General features: G+C 38.1%; 1 protein-coding gene across 1 annotated transcript; it reads left to right on the forward strand.

Moving 5' to 3' along the window:
* The first annotated feature begins 6935 nt into the window (after positions 1 to 6935).
* Positions 6936 to 24222, forward strand: LOC146687491 (macrophage mannose receptor 1-like). The gene is made up of 31 exons (XM_085438432.1): positions 6936 to 7014; positions 7315 to 7671; positions 7914 to 8084; positions 8226 to 8381; positions 8598 to 8720; positions 9185 to 9322; positions 9415 to 9597; positions 11003 to 11157; positions 11371 to 11484; positions 11907 to 12022; positions 12105 to 12253; positions 12340 to 12539; positions 13410 to 13549; positions 13802 to 13874; positions 14034 to 14187; positions 14320 to 14358; positions 15648 to 15811; positions 15930 to 15991; positions 16467 to 16567; positions 17517 to 17662; positions 17770 to 17875; positions 18074 to 18198; positions 20460 to 20486; positions 20590 to 20692; positions 20962 to 21194; positions 22336 to 22501; positions 22805 to 22972; positions 23050 to 23169; positions 23321 to 23491; positions 23737 to 23766; positions 23867 to 24222. Exons 1-31 carry the CDS (start codon positions 6936 to 6938, stop codon positions 24115 to 24117), a joined length of 4320 nt encoding a protein of 1439 aa, XP_085294558.1. The 3' UTR covers positions 24118 to 24222.
* The last annotated feature ends 452 nt before the right edge of the window (positions 24223 to 24674 follow it).

The raw sequence follows: 24674 nt of genomic DNA on the forward strand, positions 1-24674 counted from the left end.
CTGCAGTCTTTCGCTACTCAGGTTAAACGTAATATATGTCACTTAGATAAACTAAAATTGTCATTGTTTGGCTTTTTTCAGTGTTTTATTTCATTTGTGAGTAAATCGGTTTGGCTGAGATTAAAGTTATTAGATTAGATTAGATAAAATAAAACTTTATTAATCCCCCAGGTGGGTTCCTCCTTGGTTTTCACTCAGCTGAGTAAACGTCAAACAGAAAACTGATTAAACAGAAGTGTGAGATGGTCGAGAATTTACACCAGTGTCCTGTTATATTTTAGATAGCAAGGAGCAGACGGCTGAGTTTATTAAACTCCCTCGAGACAGTGGTGACGCTAATCAGAAGGCTAGACTGTCCAATTTCACAGCCATTTACTTCCGGCCTACCCGACCTTCTGAGGACCCGGCTCACGTAGACCGCGCAGGCCGGGTCTTCAGGAGGATGCAGCCCAAGAATTTGAACACGACAACTGTATTTATACGGTTGCACCAAAGAAGAAGAAGAAAAAATGAGGAGATGCTCTAACTGATAATGAATATAACTACAAGGCTTGGAGAAGAACACATTTTGTGTAATTATAACAATATGTAATCTATGACCGGGTTACGTTAAGGTGCACTGTCGATTTTTGAGAATACTAAAGTGTGCCTTATAGTCCAGAAAATACGGTAGTTTCTAAATGCCGAAACCCTGTTTGTGCTGTTAAAACCATTGCTTAATCTGGGTATTTGAGAAAGGGAATAGATGCCAGAAAAGAGATACATGAAAAGATGTTTTTATGAACTCTGATATATTTGAGATTTGAAAAACTGCAGTGATTGTTCCAATTATATATATATATCAGGGGTTTTCTTACTGTGGTAGCAAAGCTTCATATATTATCACAATGTTGTGCTAGAAAGATTGATAGCAAAACAGGAACTGAAAATGCTATGACAGACGTTTGGGAAGAATTTAAGAGCAAACATCTGACTGTTTCCATCCCTAAACAGGATATTGTGTTGCTTCATTCAAGATGGACACAGTGTTCTAACTTGCCACAGCATTCTTTTCTCTCAATCTCACAAGAGATCTTTGCCTACTTCTGTTCATGACAGTGTTACTAGTTTAATGTATTTGTTTCTTTTATTTATTTTTAATATGTCTTTGCCATGCCATGTCATGTCACAGATGGCTTAGTTTTTGATTAATTCTATTTATAATATAACATAATATAATATAATATAGAGGCAGCACGGTGGCACGGTGGTTAGCACTGTTGCCGCACAGCAAGAAGGTCCTGAGTTCAATTCCACCATCAGGCCGGGGTCTTTCTGTGTGGAGTTTGCATGTTCTCCCCGTGTTTGCGTGGGTTCTCTCCGGGTACTCCGGCTTCCTCCCACCGTCCAAAGACATGCAGCTTGTGGGGATAGGTTAATTGGATAATCCAAATTGCCACTAGGTGTGAATGTGCGAGTGAATGTGAGTGTGAATGGTTGTCTGTCCCTGTGTGTTGGCCCTGCGACAGACTGGCGACCTGTCCAGGGTGTACCCCGCCTTTCGCCCTATGACAGCTGGGATAGGCTCCAGCGCCCCCCGCGACCCTGAAAAGGATAAGCGGAAGCGAATGGATGGATAATATAATATAATATAATTGGCCTAATCATTTGATTCAGGTGTGTTGACCCAGGGTGAGATCTAAAGGCCCTCAAGGCCGGAGTTGCCCACCCCTGCTCTAGGCTCTCATGCTTCTGCCAACCTGGTTTCCACTTCTCATTTATCGTTGGATTTTGTTAGTCTTTGTCTGTCAGTATACCTTAAAGGAAATAGTTACAGTCACTGTACAAAACTGAACAAAACATTTCACCACCAGTTTCATGAGAAAGCATTAGTGTAGCTGCCCTTTAGTTAAAAAAAAAAAAAAAAAAAGCAAGAATACATGCTCCTCATGAATTCTCCCTCTTTTTTTCACGTATGCGCTTTGTGTATTCTTTACAGAGCGAACAAAGGCTCAGGTTCTATTGTGTAAGCCTTCCTACCCGCCATGGGTACAGGTCCTACTATTTGTCATTGTTTTGAAGAGGCTGGGACTCATTCTTCACGTGTATGTGAATGTCAGCTTCAACTTGAACATCTATCTTATCTTTGTAAAAAAAATTTAAAAACAAATTCATCCAAGCACTAATTTTTCCTTAATTTTTGAATTTTATCTGTGAAGTAATGATTGACAACAAGTCAATGATATGTACAATGTAAATTAAATGATGAACGCTATTTTGGTTCAAAATCAGTCATTATGCTCCATGCTGCTGTTATTTAGAGTTGTGATTTCTCCTTTTTTCTCCTTACACAACTTGCATGTTGAGCTCGCAAGAGACAGCTGAAGTGAGATATTAAATGTAATTAATGAAAAATGTTTCATTAAATGTTCATTAACCAGATGCTAATGAATGAGACACACCCAGAACAGCTAACTGAAGGCCAAATGGGCCTGATCCCCAAGGATTCCACAGAAGGGACCTATCCCATCCAACTATCAACCAATAACCTCCCTCAGTACCACATGGACGATGCTGTCACGCCTGTACATGGATCAATACATGAGTGGGGTAGATAAGGAAAAGGCAAAAACACCAGAGGGGCAAAATACCAGCTACAGGTAAAAAGATCACTCGCTTGAGACTGTAAGACCCGTGCACCACCTGAATTGACTACAAGAAATTGAATTGAAGTGAATTGCCTCACGCATGGATCCTGGAATGCCTAAAACTATATAAGATCAACAGGGATATGGTGAACAACACTGGCCAACTTCAAGCCTATAGCACAAGTCATCATGCAGGATTTACCAAGGAGATGCTTTGTCCACCACTCTGGGACTGTATGCCAAGCCGGAGGAAGGAGCATACATTCATTGTTATTGCATGCATTGTGTTTTAATCCTGCAGCTTATCACACATTTGATTTCCATGTATGAAAACTGCAAGTGTCCAGATTCAGGACAGACTCAGAAAAACAGTGCTGCAGATCATCTGTGATCATCTCTGACGGAGAGCTGATGGGACGGAGGCTGTCCACCCCTGATAATACACCAGGACAAACTCAGCAGTGTGTAAGGAAGAGGAGGTCATGGTCCGTGGGAGCAATCATGCGGGGAGTGTTTCGGGATCGCTCTTTGGCTACGCCCTGGGCCAGGGCCACCAGCGTCACACCTGAATTCCATCGACAGGCAATCACAGGAGGAATACTTCAGGCAGCATGGTCTGCTGCTCAACGCCAGTCTGTTCAGTCACTCTTAGTGGTAACTAACTGCTCTGTACCCATTTTGGTTTTTTGCTCGGGTTTAATTCTACTCCCTTGTGCTCAGGTCTCCGTCCTGCTCGCTGGAAATACTACCTGCCTGTTCACCTGCCTGTCCTCCTGCCTGCCCTGCATGCTGGATAACACTCTCTGTCAGTTCATCCCTCTAGATTCTCCCACAGTTAAGTAATTGTTTCCTCTTCTGTTGCAGTTTTCCCACAGTCCCAATCATGGCTTCTCTCGGCACTGACCTCCATATTTGCTCCGTTTCCTCTGGCCTGAATTTAAATTTCACTTTCATAGTTTGCTATTGTTTTCTCATACAAGAAACACCAGGGGCCTGGGCCCTGTGGCTTTTAAACCCCAAAACATGCTGCGCCAAAAATTGGTCCACCCCAAGGATCGGGTCCCCGACACAAACAGAGTAACATAGTGTGCGCTGTTAAGTGCCAGGAGGATTGCCAGGATTTATACATCGGGGAAACCAAACAACCTCTGGCGAAGCGGATGGCACAACACAGAAGAGCTACCTCGTCAGGCCAGGACTCTGCAGTCTATTTACACCTACAGGCCAGTGGACACTCTTTCAATGATGAGGATGTACACATCCTGGACAGGGAGGAACGCTGGTTTGAGCATGGAGTCAAGGAGGCCATTTACGTGGAAAGGGAAAGACCATCTCTGAATCGAGGAGGGGGCCTAAGGGTACATCTTTCGCCATCTTACAATGCTGTGATTGCAGCCATTCCCCAACTCTCTGTGAATGGTACTCATGGTCTTTGATCAGTGGGTTTTGGTCAGTGGTTGTTGATCAATGGTCATGAGAATTTGCATAATTATAATTAAGGAACTGACCTCCCAGTCCATTGTTCCTTCAGTGGTGCTAGTTTCAGTCATTATGCAAATGTACTGTTTATAAGATTGGGGAAACCTGCAGTCAGCTGAGACTGAAGAAGTCACTTGGATGATGACGAAACGTTTCTCCCACAAAACGCTACGTCCAGATGAACAGAATCAACTTTTGGAGACATACATGAACTAAACTTTGTATATAGTTTGCTGCTTAATTTGTTTTGAGTCTGTTTCTGGGTCCAGTAATTGTGAGAACATCGGCTCATGACACAGTATCAGTCAGAAATAAGAGCTTCCTCTTTTTGAAGAACAATTAATCAGTGCAGCAAGTCATTCTATTTACAGTCAACTCTGACATGATCAAATGCATAGTACGTCACTTCTGATCATGAGAGTAGGGTTGCTAAACAGGAAAAAAAAGGTAAAAGAACTGTGCACTGTAAAAGAAAATCCTAATATAAAAGTATTTTACTGTGTATTTTACAGTTTTGTACTGTTCTTCTAGAATATCATTAAATTTACATCAATAGACTGTGATTTCACATTTCAAATGTAAATTAAGGTAAAATCACTGTAATGTAATAAAACATAATTTTCTTGTTTTTTAAATGTATTTGTCTGTACATATGCATATTTAGATTGTTAAAATACATTCACAAATGTATCATAATTTCACAAATATTTTTCCGTTATTTGAAAGGTTGAACTGTTAAATTCAAATGTAAAAAATGTGGAAAAATATAAAAAATGAGTCTTATAAACTTTTTTTACATCAAATAATAATAATAATTATTGCTATTTAGGGCGATCGTGGCTCAAGAGTTGGCAGTTTGCCTTGTAATCAGCAGGTTGCCGGTTCGAGCCCCGGCTCGGACAGTCTCGGTCGTTGTGTCCTTGGGCAAGGCACTTCACCTACCACCTACAGGTGATGGCCAGAGGGGAATTATAAAGTGGAATTGTAAAGCACTTTGAGGGTCTCAAAAAGTGCAATATGAATGCAATCCATTATTATTTAAACCAACTGTTAACTGTACATTTAAGTATTATTATTCATATTGCCGCATTCATTGACCTTGTTTATAGGTAATTTCATTGTTTAATCACATTAAATTGTTCCTAATTTAATGTTTAAAAGCACTTGAAAAAGGCAAAATCCCATGTAAAATTAGGGCAACAAATTGTATTTTCATTACTGGAAAAAACCATATTTTTATGAGTTATTTTCTGTTATTTTACGGTATTATTTTGGCGCCCCAGCTGCTGGAATATTACTGTTTTTTTAAGATGTTTTTTCTAACAGTGTGAGCAGAGGATTTTCTAACAATTTCACAGTGTTTTTACATACAGTAGTTCACCCATTTAAACTTATCGTCATACGGGTGCCTTATAAGGCATAGGAGAAAAAGACCTAATTGAAAGTCTAAATCCAGGCAGTTTCACATCCTTACATGACAAACTATTTGCAGCTGAAGAGATTCATATATCATATATCTTTTTTTACGTGTGTTTTATTATCATGCTCATTCAAGCCATTTTGATTTTTTTTTATTGCATCATTATGCATCATTATGCATCATTAGTCTTGACATTACATACAGTTGTGGTTATTACAACAGAAAACCAGAGCTGTTTTGAAACTTCCTATGTGTGTCATCCTTTGTTGGCCTCTATACTTCTTATGCATGTAGATTCAGGGAAACGTAGGACTATATAAAAAATATAGCTAGCTCAAAGGGTTTTCTATTATCAGACATTTTAAATGTTGAAACAGTTTTATTAAGCAGGTATTTTGATAACTGCATTAAACATATAAGCCTTAACATCACCAATGCAGAACTTGGTGATCAGAGCTTGTGGCGAATTCAGTGAAAAAACTAAGTACGAACATAAATTCTAGATTAAACAAACAAACAAACAAACAAACAAACAAACAAACAAACAAACAAACAAACAAACAAACAAACAAACAAACAAACATAATTTAGAGTGATATTTTAAAAAAAAAACTTCATAATTTTCCACTTTAACAAATTCTGACCGTCAGAATAATGAAAGCTTAATTTTTGCAATTATTACCCTATGCTTGGAGTTGCCAATCATAGCAGCTGTGGATCATGTTTTGCTGTGCTTAAATCACAATTTGAATCCCTGTATCCTTCTAACACAATTGGTAAATCACAATGTTGAATTAAATCAAAGCGCTAAATCAAGGTCCTGAAGAGTCAGCTGAATGGGGAAAAACAAGATCTGAGGATAAGCACAACTGGATCATAAGATGCACTTATGAGTGGAAATCCCAATCTTCTTGATTCCTTACTCTAGCATGGCAAAAATTAGCAGAGAAAAAAACAAAAAATACAAAACCAAAGGTTCACAGTCTGAGCAGTGGCTCATTCCGCTGGTACTAAATATGATCCCTTTTAATCCAGCTATACAGCTATATATGAATACTTTATTTTACTCCCCCACCCCCCCTTTAAAACTCTGTTTGCTAACAACAATTAACTTAATTCAACTTCTTTTTACTAAATCATACATTTTTTTGAGTTAAATCTCCCTCCGTCCTACTTCTCTTGACTACAGGGAAAATGTCTACATTTTTGTTTCTTTGGATAAGCTAGAAAATCAGTATACAAGTCAGTGAGGCAAAATTCACAGTAACCCTCCCCTCCTTTTTCTTGTAAAACATCACTCATCATGATGACCCAAGACAGGATGATATAAAGAGTCATGGTTGACAATCATTCACACCCTGTGTTTTGCTTCTGTGCAACTAGCTTATATGAAAATATAAGATACAGGAATGGGAATACTAACAATGAGGATAACTTCTACAGTCTTTGTGCTTCTCATCCAAACATTTCTTTGTTTGGCTTCAGATGGTAATCAACTATTTCTTGTATTTTTTGCTAAGGCTTTTAACAGACTATCGTGCGTCCTGCCTGTCTGCACTAAATGTAAGATTGTTGTGTCCTCCATCATTTCCTGTATTTATGTTTGGTTTTTTTTACAATTCTACAATGAGTTATTCGTGATTTTATCATAAAAACTGTTCTTTAAGTAAACTTTCCGCAATTATAAATATAAAAATCAGTTGAAGCAAGTATGATAAATGGATGAAGATTTTCTTTGTTTTTTTACATCTCCAACAGTACTGTTTTTCAATATTTTTTTCTCTACAGATTCCCAATTTCAACTAATTAACAGGGCCACTGGTTTTTGTTTGGTAAAATTAAATAACCACTGCAATGACATTCGCTGGACATCTGGGGATCGACTTTTGGTTCAGAATAAGAACAAGTGCCTGGGTGTTCAGGGAAAAACTGTGGGCAGTGAAGTAAACCTGTATGATTGTGATGAAACCAGTGAGCTCCAAAAGTGGGAATGCATGAATGAAACTGTGATCGCTCTCAAAGGCCAAGAACTTTACATTGACCTCACTGCCGATAACACAGCCGTGCTCTCAAATAAAGTTGTACCCAGTAGCCACCTTACAATTTCTGGGACTTCCAGTGGTGCTTGCACAAGAACATATACAGGTAAGTGAAAACAAAAAAACAAATACATTGTAAAGTAATTCATAATAACTTTTATGGAAATAATATTAGTGGCATAATAAATTTGTAGATTTTCATATTTAGTTCCAAAACAGTTGTAATGCAAAGATAGTGTGTCAAATGATTACAAGATGTTGATAAATGATAAAAGTATCATTTTGCTTAAACTATTCAAGCTATTCTTTGTTCTTTTCTTATATGTTTTCCTTATTTTGGTCCTTCAGAACTTTACACCATTGAAGGAAATGCAGCTGGGAGGCCGTGCATGTTTCCTTTCTTTTACAAAAGCAATTGGTATTCGGAGTGCACTGCATTTGAGTCTCCAGGGAACCGTAAATGGTGTGCGGTTGAAACAAAATATGATCATGAACTCTGGGGTTACTGCCCAACTAACTGTAAGTACACAACAAATTCTAATACAGGTTTTCAGAGTAATAAGCAGAACCTGGACATCCAAATTTAAATGTTGAGGAACGCCATCTTGAGGTACAAGTTCAGTGTAACACTATAATACCTTAACTGTGTTTGTGTCACAGCCAAAGAAACCTGGAACAAAGACCCTACAACAGGAGCATCTTATCAGCTGAACACACAGTCAGCGCTGACCTGGGATCAGGCTGATGCCAGCTGCAAACAGCAGAGTGCCTCCCTGCTCAGTATCAGCAATCCTCATGAGCAGGCTTATATTTCAGGTAAGGAGAAAAGTCTCCACACTACACTGAATATATTGAAAACAAAACAATTCATTTAAGCTGAGAGAGTTTTACAAATAGCTAAAACTTGAAACATTAAAGTTGTTGTGGTCTGTAGACTGTAGACACTGCTCCAGCTGATGATTATGTTTTGAGTATTATACTTGTAAACTTTTGTTTTCTCTGTCTCTTTTGTCTGTTAAACTCTACTGACAGCACTATTAGGGACAAATTGGGGACAGGAGTACAAGCTCTGGGTTGGACTGATCTTCCAGCATTTAGATTATGTGTGGAAGTGGTCTAATGGGAATCCTTATGCATATCTGAATTGGGACTCAGGTAAGTTTTCTTTCAAGTTTCAGGAGCTTGTGTTACCATTCTGATGATAATTTACATTACTGTTGTTAAAATATTTCAGCAAGTCATCTTGATCATGTTTGTCATCTTTTTTTATTGATATAAGAAATGTTATCTGTCAGCAAGTCAATATTTTTTTCCCTATTTTTTATAAAATGTCTTCCACGCAGGCGTGCCAGTCACACTGCAGATATAGCAATAATCAGAGAACCTCTTATTGTTCAGCAATTTCAACAACCGCTAAATTATTGTGGTGGCGTTGTGTGTCACATAACCTTATCACTCTTGGGTAGAAATCATAGGCTTCTATTTTATTTCCACGAAAACTAAAATGCTCATACACAATACACACCATGCTTCTAAATATCTTGAGAATCCTGTGAATTGAAAGTTGCCGAGTCTCATCTCATAAGTGACAAGTTTCATTTACCATCACTGCTCCGTAGGACATCCAGTTTCTAATCCAGGATATAAGTGTGGAATTATTGATGGCGCTGTTCAGCTTTCTTGGCAAAGTTCAAAATGCAACAAGAAACTGGGATACATCTGCTACAGTGAAGGACCTTTGGATGCACCTACTGAAGGTATAGAAAAAAATCCCTTCTCTACCCTTCTCTTAAAAAACTTGATTGACTCTATTTCTTTGATCTTCTTCTTTTGTTCTTTTGGTTCATAGCTCCCGAGAGTGGATTTTGTACAGCACCCTGGATCCCCTACAATGGCCACTGCTTTTACCTTTATCGTAATGAAACAAAAAAATGGTCTGATGCTCAGAAAGCTTGCCGTAAAGAAGGAGGAGACCTAGTAACTATTCGTAATGTAGAGGACCAAAGCTTCATCATCTCTCAACTTGGATATGGTATGGCAATAAAAACTTCTGAGCACCATTTGCATTCCTTTAACATAATCTTCACCCTACACTTTTCATATTTATGCAATTTTTATGCAATTGCTGGTGAGTAACTGAAATATTTTTGAGGCACGATCTAATATGATTGTGTTGGTATGTTCCTGGATCAACAAAAGTAATGTTTGTCCAGTTTCAACATTGCAAGTTATCAATCACATTGCAGTGATGTCATAATGTTGTGATGTGGAAACACCATCACACCACACACCAAACCCTAACCCTACACCCCAAACCTTAACAATGATCACATACCAATGCCGAACGCAAGTTTTTTCCAAGTTGCAAAGTTGTGAAATCATAACAATGTTATTTGTCATATACAGTGTGAATCCTAGACAAACAAACATGTTGATCTAAGAAAAAGACCAACAATTTAGTTTTATGTAATTTATATACCGCAAATCACAGCAACAGTTACCTCTCTGAACCATAGTCGAGGGGGCTTGGAAGCTGAATGAAGTTTAACTTTACTGTAGGAGCCACAAGTAAGCCAGCAGGCTGAGAGCGAAGTGCTCTAATAGGGTGATAAGGTCAGTAAGACAAGATGGTGCCAGATTATTCAAGACCTGGTACATAATGAGAAGGATTTTAAATTCAATTCTATTTTCGATTTAACATGATTATATCAGATAGTCCATTTCTGAGAACACATTTAACCTCATAAAACTAAAGTCACAAGAAGTCAGGTGATTGAATATTGAACAAATTTATGCTCCTTTATACTTCAGCCCTAAATTCACTTCAGTCCATTTAACTGAAAGATGCAAATCCCACATAAATATCAAGTTAACTGTTAAAGTTACAGGAAGTGTTCAGCTTGTAATTAAGTCATTAGAAGTTGTCTCTCCTTAATTGTTAAAATGTCTAATTTGAACATCACACTGAAAAGTTAAAAACACACTCAAACACAGATATTAATGAATATCTTATTTTATAGCTACACACATAATACAATTGTGAGCAATCTATTCTTGGAAATGTATAGCCGTCCACCACCTTCAGAAAATCCAGGGCTCTCACCACAGCTAACAGTCACTTCAGACCTACCATGCAGACTACCTCTTTAGAATAATGACCGTTCATTAGTCGGTCACTTTGGGAATCCTGCTATTTTGGACACAAAACTAGGTTTTTGATTTTGTCACTTCATAAGCATTCAGTCACTTTCTGTTGACTGATCCCTGTATCACTGCACATCTCACATATGATGAAGTTTGTTTACAAGTCCAGCAATTCTGGCAGACGATTAGCAGCAGTCTAAAACTTAAGTGCAAAAGTAACATCTAAAGAGTAGCAAATGAGCAGAATTTATCAAGAAGATTATACAACAATTAATGTTATTTTCTGTCTGCAGCATCCACTGATGAACTCTGGATTGGACTAAACGATAGGAACAGAGAGAGGCTGTTTGTTTGGAGTGATCATTCTCCTGTGAGTTACACTAGCTGGGACTCTCGGGAACCAACTGTCACCTCTGAACAAGAAGACTGTGTTCTGATCAGAGGGGAGGTAAGGTGCACAGTGTGGGAGAGATTATTAATGAATGTGACACGCCAGCTTTTTTCTGTAAAACTATGCAGTTCTGTTAAAGAACACTGGATGCCAGGAAGGTTCATTAATATCCAGGAAAATTAGGTCTTTGTTTTATGATATGCACCGTAGCCTGTCTATCTCTTGTTAATTTCAGTTTCCACATATATTTTGCTCTTTTCATTCTTGCAGAATGGAAACTGGGCTGACCGTGTGTGTGATGAGAAACATGGCTTTATCTGCATGAAGACAAGTGACTCTGAACCCTCTGGAGATGAAGTGGAGCTGAACGCAGGCTGCAAAACTGTATGTGAACCTTTCATATATTTTCCAAAGAATGTCTGCATCTGGTTGGTCGAATGCACACATTCTGTTATCTGTTTCTGTTTTGTAAAGGCTGTTGTATATTTCAAATGGCACAATGTCTAAATTTAATTTTGTGTCTGTGGTCCATGAAATATCTAGGAAAGCAGCATACACATAAGGTATGATGCCTAATGAAACATTGTATTTGGGTGCTGTTTATAGTAAAAAGATTAAGAGAACATCTTATTTAGTCATTGCATTTTTAGGAAAAAAAAACATTCCTGTAGAGTAAACAAGTAGTCACACTGATGCAGTGTGATTCTGCATTCTGGTGTTTTACTCCTTGCTATCACAAAAAGACAGAAAGACAACATTTAACGACAGGCTTGAATAGTTCTCCAACTTGTTTCTCTGCAATGCAGGGTTGGAAAAGACATGGATCCTACTGCTACTTTCTAGGGACTGAGACAAAGACGTTTCATGAAGCCAACGATGACTGCAAGAGCTCAAACTCTTACTTAGCTGACGTTTCAACTGGGTAAAATAGTTTTCATAAAAAAAAAAGTATATGTAATTTTGCATCAGGCAGCCTCTAATGTGACTTGTGTAAATATTTCCAGGGTGGATAATGCTTTCCTTGTAAGCTTGGTGGGGCTGAGGCCAGAGAAACACTTCTGGATAGGTCTCTCAAACCTGAAAAACAGAGAATATTTTATGTGGACCAACAATGCCTATGCAAGATATACTCACTGGAACACTCATATGCCAGGTAATGCAAAATGTGAATCGCTATGTAAACTATAGTTGGGAGATGACTTCACAAATGACAGCTAACAATTTCTTTTATAACACAAGGTAACGTGCAGGGTTGTGTTGCTATGGCAACTGGGCATTCTGCTGGCCTTTGGGATGTGTTGCCCTGTACCAATAAGGAAAAATACATCTGTAAACACCTGGCAGAGGGGGAAGCTTTAACCCCAGCTCCACCAACCACTGCCACGCCTAACTGCACAGATGGATGGATTAAGATGCAATCCAGAGGCATCTGTTATAAGGTACTGTGGCTGCCACAGTGGTACATGACTTAAGTATTCTGCAGTCTCTATTTTTCACAAGCCCTTTACAAACAGTAGAGTTACCAAGAGCAGCAGTATAGTAGCACTATAAACAAGTAAGTTACCCTGAGCTCCTCCTGATTCAAGGCAGTAGCAGAGGACCAATATTAACTGGTTTTGTTAAAAGAATAAACGGGTAAAGACATGTCCGATGTTATTTTACTCCGAAAAATTATTGAAACCAGAATGCATTGTGCTGCTATAAGCCCCAAAAAACCAAACAAATAAAGAAAAGCCTCACAACCTTGTGATCAGTTTTATGTAGGAAAGATTTCATTCCAACCAAACTACACTTGTCATTTGCATCATTTATGCAAAAGAAAGTATGCATTGACACATGACAAGAGGCTTCTACTTGTGATAACATCCCAGAATGTAAATATAGATGGTATTCCTCTTAGCTTAGCTGCAACATCACCGTTTGGATTGCAGAGCTAACTTCAAAACTGGCCAAAAAAAAAAAAAACAACCAAAAAACTCTTGCTGAATAAGCAGAGGAAAAACATGTTAATTTTGTTTTGAGTGTGTGTCCCATCAATTTCATAATATCTGTGACAGTTGTGACTTTTTGCCAACAACTTGACTTTCCTTTTTGTTAGTGATTTCTGATCATTTCTGCACATGGGTTTCTGTCACTTCCATACTCATAATCCTTTCTGTTGTAGAAGGATATGATTATTCTGTTGATCTTATTCATAACAAGGATGACATAAAAACAGAGATGACGGCCCATGTTTAGCATGTAGTTCTGAATGTACAAATATTATTAAGCTTCAGATCACAACTCAGTTTCTTATATTTTGTTTATAGATCTTTCCAGAGGCTTCAGAAAAGAGAAAGACCTGGTACGAGGCTAGAGATTACTGCAGAGCCATTGGAGGAGACCTAGTCAGCATTCACAGCAGTGCTGATTTACTACCAAGGCAATTTTCATGGTATGGTGTTATCTGGTCTACAATCAGAGCTACATAAGATAAAAATCTTTCGTAAAGTACACCTCCAGCCTAAGTCACACATTAGTGGCAGTCATAGATTCTTATCATTTTCAAGCAATGAGTTGCGTATTAGCATAATCACTGATAGAAAAAAGGAAACATGTTTTTACAAAATATTTACACAAAATAAGTAAATAAAAGGTCTTTGAGCAAGAAAAAGAAATTACACAAGTATAAACATTTGGAACATACATTTGTCCATTATAGGCATAATCAATACTGGATTGGACTTAGTGCTCCTGACCCAGACACAGGTTATGTATGGAGCGATGGATCCCCGGTGAGTTTACAGTTTTTAACTCTCTACAATGGTTTATGTAGCCTAAATGATGATAACGATCAAGATGATGATTATTAATATTACTGATGTTACAGCTGCTATTACTACTGCTACAAATACTACTACTACTATTCATAATTATCTTATTTTTGTATAAAGGTAAACTTTCAAGAGTGGAGTGATGGAGAGCCAAACAATGAAAATAACGCCGAATCATGTGCTGAAATAAAACCCAATTATTGGGAGAAAACTTTGTTTTGGAGTGATGTGCACTGTGAGAAGTACAATAACTGGATTTGTCAGATCCACGCAGGTACAGCATGGTCACAGTTATACAATTCTTTTGTAGCATTTTTTTTTGGACCAGAAGATTATTGTATGTATTCTCACAATGTCAAGCTGGTCACTAGTAACTCAACACTATTCTGTTTTTATTCCTTCACAGGAGTCACCCCAAAGCCGGCTCCAGACCCTGTCACCCCTGGTAAGTGCACCAGTGCGTTGAGGAATTTGACCATACTGCCATACAGCATCTTTACATGACTGTTGACTTTCTATTGGGATTACCAGGCTGAGACCATTATTCATACTATGCTGACAGGGAAACTGATGTCTCATGGATGCTGATTTTCTTCGTGGCAAATATTTGAAACTAGTATAATATAATAAGTATAATAATAATAGGCTGAATAATATTATTGTGTTTTGTTTTGTTTTTACCACTAAGCTGTTAAAGGCTGATGGGGTACTGCTGTGACCCCCACTGGGCAGGCAGATGGGATGGATGGGTGTTGTGTTTGTGAATGCGATAACTCAAGAAAACACTTTTGATTTTTGAAATTGATACCATAGCTGTGTCTGCTAGGACACATGTACAATGAATATATGAATGTATGAATGTTTATGAACTCATATGAAATGCGTTTTTTATATAAAGTGCTATACAAATACAGGCCGTTTACCATTCATAATCCAACAACAAATCCAAAATATGTTACAGAACCTAGACTTGCTCTTCTGAAATCTCAAAAGATAATGGAATAATGATTTCAAAAAACAAAACAAGATAAAAACCTGTGAGAATAGTAATAGTAAATAGAAAGTCAGTTCTATGAGTGTGTGAAGCCCATTGAAAGGATTTAATGGCTGACCATCCTTTATTTTTCTCTGTATCTGACGGTGCAAGGATCAGTTGAATTAGACTGAACTGTTTTTTCATAGTTGAACTGTTTATTTGTTTATCAATTCAATTTTATTTATACAGCACCAAATCACAACAATAGTTGCCTCACGGTGCTTTATATTGTAAGGTTGACCCTACAATAATACATACAGAGAAAAACCCAGCAATCATATGAGGCCCTATGAGCAAGCACTTTGGCGACAGTGGGAAGGAAAAACTCCCTTTTAACAGGAAGAAACCTCCGGCAGCACCAGGCTCAGGGAGGCGGGGCCATCTGCCACAACCAGATCTCATTGATACTGTATGAGCATAAACCTCACAGTGAAGAAAGGAAGATTGGATTGTGTAGTTTGAGGAAAAGATGGAAAACATGCAGTTGTTGTTCATAATTTTAAAGCCTCACTGTGAACAGCTGGAAAAACATGAGCTTGTCATGAAAAAAGTTATTTTTTTAAGACTTGCTTATCTAACACATTTACAGCAGTTTCCAAACATGTTTTTATAACGTTTTCTTTGAAATTTTTGAAAAAGAGGGTCATACTATTTGCACATTTACTGAAATAGATTGCGCATTTCTTATCTATTCTCAGAATATAACACGACATCTGATGGGTGGCTAGAATGGAATGGGGCTCAGTATTACATTAACAAAAAGGCGATGGCCATGGAGGACGCTCGTATGTTCTGCAGACAGAGGCATGGTGACCTGGTATCTATCAACAGTGAAGCAGAAAGGATATTTTTATGGAAACAGGTGAGCAATGGCATTTGTAAAACATTTACCAAGGCAATGGGTATTTAAGTTATAATTGCAAAAACTTAAACATCCAGACACCGACAGTTTTTTCCTATGTATCCATGTTTTTGTGCAGATTTCAACAGGTTATCAGAATTCTTGGATTGGCCTATCTGTAGATCTTGATGGAACATTTCAGTGAGTATGAATTTAGTGACAAAAACGTAAATGCAATTTACAATTAACTTAAATTTATGTAACAGCAAGTTAAAAAGTACTTAGTGCAAGGCAGCATGTCAGATAAGTATACCAGTTTTAATTTCAGTCAGTCATATCTTGAGTGTTTGATTTAAAATCTACTGTTCTGATACACAAAGGGGAAATTAAATGTGTCTTATTGTCCAAATACTTTAAGCTCTAACTGCAAATGCAGATCTATTTGCATTTCTATTTGCGAAGCTTTGTCTGTATTTGTAAAATTTTGGAGTTTCCTGTTTGTAATCTTTCCCACCAATTTTACTCAGTTATTACAGCTAAAAACAACAAAAGTGTGACCAAAAAGAAGAAGGATAAGAGTATCTTTAATGAACCCAGTATGCCACTGTCTTGGTATTATTGTCACAAATCTTTTACAGATATATTTAAACAAATTTATTTTTTGTGTTACATTAAGGTGGATGGATGGTTCTCAGTTGTTGTTTCAAAGTTGGCAGGAAAATCAACCTGACTTCAAGAACTTTGATGAGAACTGTGCTTTCATGACATATCACAATGGTGAGTGTACCGAAATACGATTCAGTTTCACTGAAATACATACAAGTGGTATCACCCAGTGATAGCACTCAGGCCATCCTGTCACAACTATCCCTTCAGTTTTACTGGCACCCTAGTTTTATCACAGTAATACGTATCCTTTACAGCCCATACACACATATCAAAGAACAGCAAAAGTACAGACATCCTAGAAATACTACTATTAGAAAATATAAGTTGAGTTGAAGTAAACATTCAACTTCGTACTCAAGTAAAAGTTAAAAAAAAGTGAAATGTAGTCACAGTCACACACTGTTTTACTTTAAATTCATCACAGCAGCTGGACCTTTAGCTTGCAACACACTGTGTAAAAAACTGCACACAAACAGTTTGTGTGTTTGCTGATGTTTGCTGAGCTGATAGAAACATTTGAAATTTGAAATTACCTGCCACTTAAAAAAAAGTCACTCCCATTATGCTCATTCCTCTATTGTAGCACTAGCTATGATGCTAAAGTACCTAAACCGCAACGTACGGACACCTGCAGTTGTTGTGGTGTTATGACAAAAAAAAAAAGAAAAACACCATCCCGCCTTTAACCCCTGACTTTGGCACACGTCATCTCTTTTTACGAGTCATCCTCTGGTGATAAACACATGAACAGGATTGACTTCTGCTTCAAATCGGTTTGATGTTTTGAGGCTCGCAGGGACAAAATAATAACTTGACCCTAAAGCGTTAAAGCAATAGTAATGAGTCTGTTTTGAAAATGTAAGAAGTAGAATACAGATATTTGTTTAAGAATGTAGGGAGTAAAAGTAAAAAGTATGTAGAAAAAGAAACTACTCAAGACGACATGCTACAAAAGATAAAATGAGTGTGTGATATCAAAATTGATTGAAGTTGATTTTTTTAATTATTCATTCAAGTCAATAATGTTATTAATTTAATCTGCTGACCTGGCCTGCAGGATTCTGGCATGACTCCAGCTGTGGGCTTGAGTATGCGTCCATTTGTAAGCGCAGCAGCTCAACACCTGCAAACACCACCGCCGCAGTGCCTACAGTGTCCCCAAAAGGTGGATGTCCACACCCCTGGAAAAAATGTAACTCTAAGGTCAGATGTCTTTTCATGTCTTTTAATCTTTCTATTATTTACTGTTGAAGCAATATGTTCTTAGTGCTTGGAACACTATATTGATCTTTTTCATCTTTCAATTTTAGTGTTACAGCATCATTGACAATCAGAATTTAACATGGCATGATGCAAGGGAAAAATGCAAACAAAAGGGTGGAAACTTGGTGTCTATTACTTCAAGACAGGTGGAAGGTTTGTTTCATTTTCTTTTCACTCAAATAAGTATTTCGATTTTGTTACCTTCTCGTCTTTTGCGGTCCATTTATGATACTACCACTGAATTTCTTTTGTTGTGCAGTTTTGGCATACCCACAAGTTAGAGCTGATACCACGGTGCACTTTTATTTGCAAGAAAATATCTTAACCATAAATCTTTGTCTACATTTTCAGTGTTTCTACTGTCTCAAATGGCTGATGCGCCTACTACAGACTTGTGGATTGGTTTATTTCAGTCACAGTGGAGAACTTACTGGACTGATGGACAACCAAAGTCATACATCAATTTGGGTAATGATGTAAGTGGGAAAATAATAATCTGTTCTCAGTGAGTAAAAAAAATCATGCTGAAAATCTGTAGCTATATAGACTGGGTAATGTGTCAGGAACGAACAGATGCCACCTGGCTTGACAAAAATGAAAATGGTCAACCTAGAGAGTGGCCAAATTCAAATGGGGTGATACAGTACCATAGGTCATTAACCTAAGATGGGGGCTCATTATTTAAGACCTTGTATGTGATGAGAAAGATTTTAAATTCAATTCTGGATTTAGAAGGGAGCCAGTGAAGAGAACCAAATATAAAAGAAATGTGCTTTCTCTTTGTAGTCCCTGTCAGTATTCATGCTTCAGCATTTTGGACCAACTGAATGTTTTTCAGGGAGTTTTTAGGACATCCTGACAATAAAAAAACTACAGTAGTCAAGCCTAGGAGTAATAAATGCATGAACTAGTTTTTCAGTGGAGAGTCCCAGAAAGCAGTCTTACATATCTGTTTAATATCCTGGTCAAAACAACTCTTAAGATTCATCACAGTGTCTCTGGAGGCCAAGGTAATGCTATCCAGAGTAAGCATGTGGTTAGATACCATATTTCTAATATTTTTACCAGTATCACACTAAGATCTAGGAGGAAAAGAACAGAGATGACTCAGTAGCTTGTATGGCCCCCGCATGTTTGTATACATGCTTGATGATATTGGGGCATGTTTCTAATGACACGACTGATAGTGTTTCAGGTGTCTCCCACCAGATTTGAGACATCAGAACATTAAGTGAGTAAAAAACACCCTAAATGCATTTAGAATATATTTAGAACTACACATTCAATTCTTTTAGTAATTATAGTTTTTTTTTGGTCACAATTCCAGCCCACCTACTTTATCTGGGCTTGGAACTGGCAAAAGTGACCTGAAATACGCACTCTGGTGGAGTTATTTTGTGTGTGTGTGTGTGTGTGTGTGTGTTTTTAAGTAGTTTTAAACCTTGTGATCCACAAAAAGTAAAAGTAAAAGAAGAACTGACTGTGTTACAGTCAGGGCTGGAGCAGTGGCTTCGCTCATGCGCGATTCATTGCAGTTTGGACGCGTAGGGGTTAACATCTGCTCTGACACCAGCTGGGGGACACTGCTGTGTGAGGATGATCTGCTGCCTGTGAGCGCTTTGGCACGGGCGAGGTGCCCATGGCAGCACCCGCTGCTTGTTGAGAGTAAGAGCGATACGTGCTTTCACGTCACAAAGTGGTCATAAGTCTTCCTAAAAACACCAGCAAAAGTCGCCAGATTTGTCACTAGTCGCTTTTTAGAAAAGAGGGTCTGAAAACTCGCTAAATATATCGCCAAAGTCGCCAAGTTGGCAACACTGGTGCCATTGCCAAACCTATAAAAGTCTTTGCATCCTGCCATGGATATGCCTCTCCAGACTGTCACAGAGCCACAACCAAACTAGTCATGCTGAACGATTTAACATTATGGTATTTTATGGCAAATACCAATCAAATTCAATGAAGTTGGACAGTGAGCACAGGCCACCCTACATGATGTAGTGATCTCAGGCTACTCTTACGAATTCTGCTTCTGATTGTTTGGTCAGAGACATTTACACCAGTGCCCTGCTGGAGATGACTTGCTGGGCTCTGACAGTGCTCATCCTGTTCCTCCTTGAACAAAGGAGCAGATACTGGTCCTGCTGATGAGTTCAGGACCTTCTACAGGCCTGTCCAGCTCTTCCAGAGTAACTTCCGGTCTCCTGGAATCTCTTCTATGCTCTTGAGACTGTGCTGGGAAACACAGCAAACCTTCTGGCAATGGTACATATTGATGTGCCATCCTGGAGGAGCTGGATTACCTGTGCAACATCTGTAGGATCCAGGTATGGCCTCATGCTACCAGCAGTGACACTAACTCTAGCCAAAGGCCAAACTAGTGAAGAAACACTCGGAAAAGAGGAGCAGGGGGAAAATGTCAGTGTCCTCCACCTGTAAAACCATTCCTGTTTTGGAGGTTGTCTCACTTTTGCCCCTCTAGTGCACCTGTTGATAATTTCATTAACCCCAAAGTTGCTGACACTGATTAACAACCTGCTCTGCTATCCCAGAACTTTAGCTGACTCGATGCTATACTTTGGTTAAAAAGTGTTCCATTAATTTTTTGAGCAGTGAACTTGCACCATGTAGATACAGTCTATATTACCTATTGTGGAGGGTCAGACACATTGAAATAATCCATAACTTTATATTTTTGTATTTACAAATAATTAAAATCTTTGTGTTTACGTTGCAGCATTGGTATTGGTATTATAAACAAAAGGTAAGTCAATTTTAAAGATCCAAGAATGCCCCGTGTTCCCTGACACAGTTCCCTGTATCATCACGTATCATTATTCTCTGTTGACCCAACTCTGTTTCCACAGAAAAACTGTTTTGTGATCAATACCAAGCCTTTAATTGGTATTGGGAAATGGATTCAAAAGTCATGCAATGACACCAATGGATTTATCTGTCATCGAAATCTTGGTGAGTCCATTTCTAACCCCAGGCCTGTTGCCACCCAACTTCAGCTGCAGCTCCATCACACTCTCTCTAGCTTTTCTAAAACAACTAAAAATTTGCTTTGACATTTCATTCCTGTAATTAATATCTATATATAATATATAATAACAATAATATCTATGATCAAGGGTATGATTCATCACTGGAAATAGCTATAATAACTTTTTAAGAATGATTCAGAGGGTTTTATTATGTAAAAAAAATAAAATAGTTTCTATTCTCATCCTAAACAGACACATCTCAACCAGATTCTCCAGAACCAACAATTTCTACTAACTACATCAAAATACTCAATGACTCCATTAAGGTTGTTCCTCAACAAATGAATTGGGATAAAGCTGCAGAGTACTGTAAAAATGACGATGCCCTCCTAGCTAGCCTGAGGAATGAGTGGACGCAAGCTTATGTTGAGCTCCTGGCGCTGAATCTCAAGGCTCCTCTTTGGTTTGGATTACACAAAGCGCAGGTAAACTTTTGAAGACATATAAAAAGTTCATAACTCAATAATAGGGCCAACCACTTCGAAACTTCTGACTGCAAATTCAATCAAAAATCTACTTATGTGCACAAAAAATTATTTCAACAAAGATTTTATCTAACGAAATAATCTGTAATTATGAAAATGAAATCTTCGTTGATGGATAAATATACTGGCCTAGTTATTTATCCAATCATTCGGTTATTTGTGAACTGAGATTAATCATCCATCCATTTCAGTTAAATCTAGCTATTGCTTTTCATAATACGTCTGCCAGCACCACGTAAACACATTTGAAGTTGCTGTGTAGCACTTGCTAACTTGATTACAAAGATGCCAATAAAGGTCATATAAAGAAGCAGTTGCACATTATGCTGCATTAAAAATAAACACTTTTAAATGCAGCAGTCATTAAATAAGCATTGTGGAAAGTTTCACTGTTTTACTAAAGTGCCTACCTTACCCAGGGCATGATCAGTGCAGCCTCCCTAATCCAGCAGGGAGATGCTCTGTGTGAGGAAGGCATGTTGAGCAGCAGCACTTCTTATGTAAACTCTTAAACTGTTACTTTAAACTCCATCATTTTACCTAGCTCCGGCTGTCTTAGCTAAAGGAGCAGATACTGATCCTGCTGATGAGTTAAGGACCTTCTAAAGACCTGTCCACCTCTTCCAGAGTAACTGTCTCCTGGAATCTCTTCAATGCTCTTGAGACTCTGCTGGGAGACACAGCAAACCTTCTGGCAATGGTACATTTTGATTTGCCATCCTGGAGGAGCTGGACTACCTGTTTTTTGAGCAGTATAGATTATCATGTTAGTTTGAGTCAACTCCGTTCAACTGTTATATCCTCTGTGCAGCTATGCTTACTAAGGGAAATATTCCTAAAAGCCGAATAAAATAGATAAAAACAGGTGTGGGTCACAATCAGCCAAGGTTTCCGGTGAACCCACTGTTAGATCTTACGCCACCCTATCATTTGAGTTACTCAGATCAAATGACCCAAGATGTGAGAGGGCGTTAAGGCGTGTGGGAAGGGATCTCAAAACTGGATTACAGATGAGAGGGTTCCTATGGTTCTGCTAGTTTTCTTGATTGGTAACTGCTGTCTCATTAATCTTTTCTTTCAGATCAATGGCTCTTTCCGCTATGTTGATGGATGGCATTTAATATTCAGTCGATGGGGTAAAAATGAACCAAGCAAGGACAGAAGTTGTGTATACATGGATGTGGATGGAAAATGGAAAACCACTCACTGTAATGAGACACTAATGAGTGTTTGCATGAAGTCGACAGGTACGACCAAACACTGGCTAATAGATACCCTATAACCCTGTAATGACTGGCATGTCTGTTTCATTTAAACTTGAATCACTGTTGAGAAGCTTAAATTACAGATCACAGGTACTGATGTCCGTAAAATTTCTCTCTCTCTCTCTCTCTCTCTCTCTCTCTCTCTCTCTCTCACACACACACACACACACACACACACACACACACACACACACACACACACACGTTTGTTGTCAAAACAATACATTTAAGAGTTTTAAAAGATGTAATTCATTGATCTCATTGACATCATTGTCTCATTCACAGATGTGCTGCCAACAGAGTCAACTCTTTTTCCAGGAGTTTGTCCTCTAGACCCAGAGGCAACAATAGAAAACAAGAACTATATCTGGGTACCATTCAGGGGTTATTGTTATATTTTTATTACAGAGCAAAAGCGCTGGCAAGAAGCATCTACCAGCTGTGTAGCACATGGTAGGCGACTTATCTGAAAGATACTTTTATGCAATAAATTGCTGTAGTTTCATTAACAACTGATTTGTTTTGTTAAGGTGGAATGCTTGCCAGCATTGAAGATTCCTCTGAGCAAAAATTTCTAGAAATTAACCTGAGAACTTTTCAAGATGGCTACACATCTTTCTGGATTGGCCTGTTTAAAAAACAACACAAAGGTGAGTCATTATTTATTTTTATGGTAAATAATAATAATAATAACAATAGTAACATATTTTTTGATCATTTGTTTTTAAACCAAATTTTCAGTTCAAAATAAATATTTTTTTTAAATGATGTACACTGTTGTTTTTGTCTATTTGCCTGCAGAGGAATGGCTCTGGTTGGATAAAACAGTCATTAGTTACACTAACTGGGCTGAAGGTCAACCTGTTAATGGCAGCAGATTACCCCGCAGAGGAGAGATTAGTACATCAGATGGGACATGGACAGATATTGGCATGTGGGTTCAAAGACCTTACATCTGCAAGATACAAAAAGGTAAAATAATCTTTATTTATAAAAGTGTTTTCTCTTTTTCTTTTCTGTAATGATATGAATCTCTAGTAAGATGTTCACAACAGACATGACACAGTCATATGAATCCAAAAGGAATAACTCTTGTTACCGTGTTACAAATGCAAATACCTGTTTACGCCATAGCAATTTACTTTTATTTTTAAATGAAGTAGAGTTACTTTGTGATAAAGTGTCTTATTTGATTGTTCTTTTTTTCCCTTTTGTAGTATCGCTACCAAAGCCATCACCATCATCGAGTAAGAAACACCTCTTTTAACTATTTATTTTACATATCTTGTTTCAAATTATTACAAATGTTTTTTAGCTGATTACCATCTACTTTTTCACTCTGTACAGAAACTGGATTACCTCATCATCAGCGTGTCTATATAACCACTGCAGTTGTGTTAGTCATTACTGGGATTGCAGTGGTGGCAGTCACTGCTGTCTTCTTCTTCAAGAAATTTGGTCATCAGTTACCCGCCCCTAACACTTTCGATAACCCGCTCTTCTTCAGTAGTAGGGTGTCACAGCCTGAGCAAGCTGACACCAGTATACTGGCAGAGAATGCAGCAGAAGAGAACACTGGAGATTTAATCAGTATGTAATTTAAATATTTTGGGCTCATTTGCATGGCCCATGTGATTCCTAGTATGTTATGAAAATTTGAGCTGAGGTGGCAGTAAATGGCTAAAAGCATATTTGAAACAACACAGGAGAATGTTTAACCAAATATGTATGTTATGACTGTGAAAATTGATTAAATTTGCTTTTGTTACGAAATCAGTTTTACCCCGGTTCTTTTTATTCCTCGAGCATCCAGAGACGGCACCGGACTCAGTAGTCATTTCACAAAACCTTTATTCATCTTTTACTCATCTTTACTCATCTTCTTTACTCATCTTTTACTCATCTTTACTCATCTTCATTTAAGCATGCATCTTCTAGAAGGGAAGACGAGGCCGGTGTGTCCCTCTCCAAATCTTCACTCCTTTGTCTGTGAAACACAGTTTTGTAGGGGCGACCCTATCATAAAACCCCCCACGGTGTGCTGCAAACTCTGTCTGTGTCTATGTGCACAAGCACATGAATGCCTACATGTGCGCGTTCCCGCGTGTCTATGTGAGTGCTCGTGTGTGACTGTGTACGCATACCTGTGTGTATG

Source organism: Copadichromis virginalis, linkage group LG18, assembly GCF_057382275.1.
Source record: "Copadichromis virginalis isolate Kocher_CV1m ecotype Utaka linkage group LG18, C_Virginalis_male_GT1.1, whole genome shotgun sequence".
Classification (NCBI taxonomy): domain Eukaryota; kingdom Metazoa; phylum Chordata; class Actinopteri; order Cichliformes; family Cichlidae; genus Copadichromis; species Copadichromis virginalis.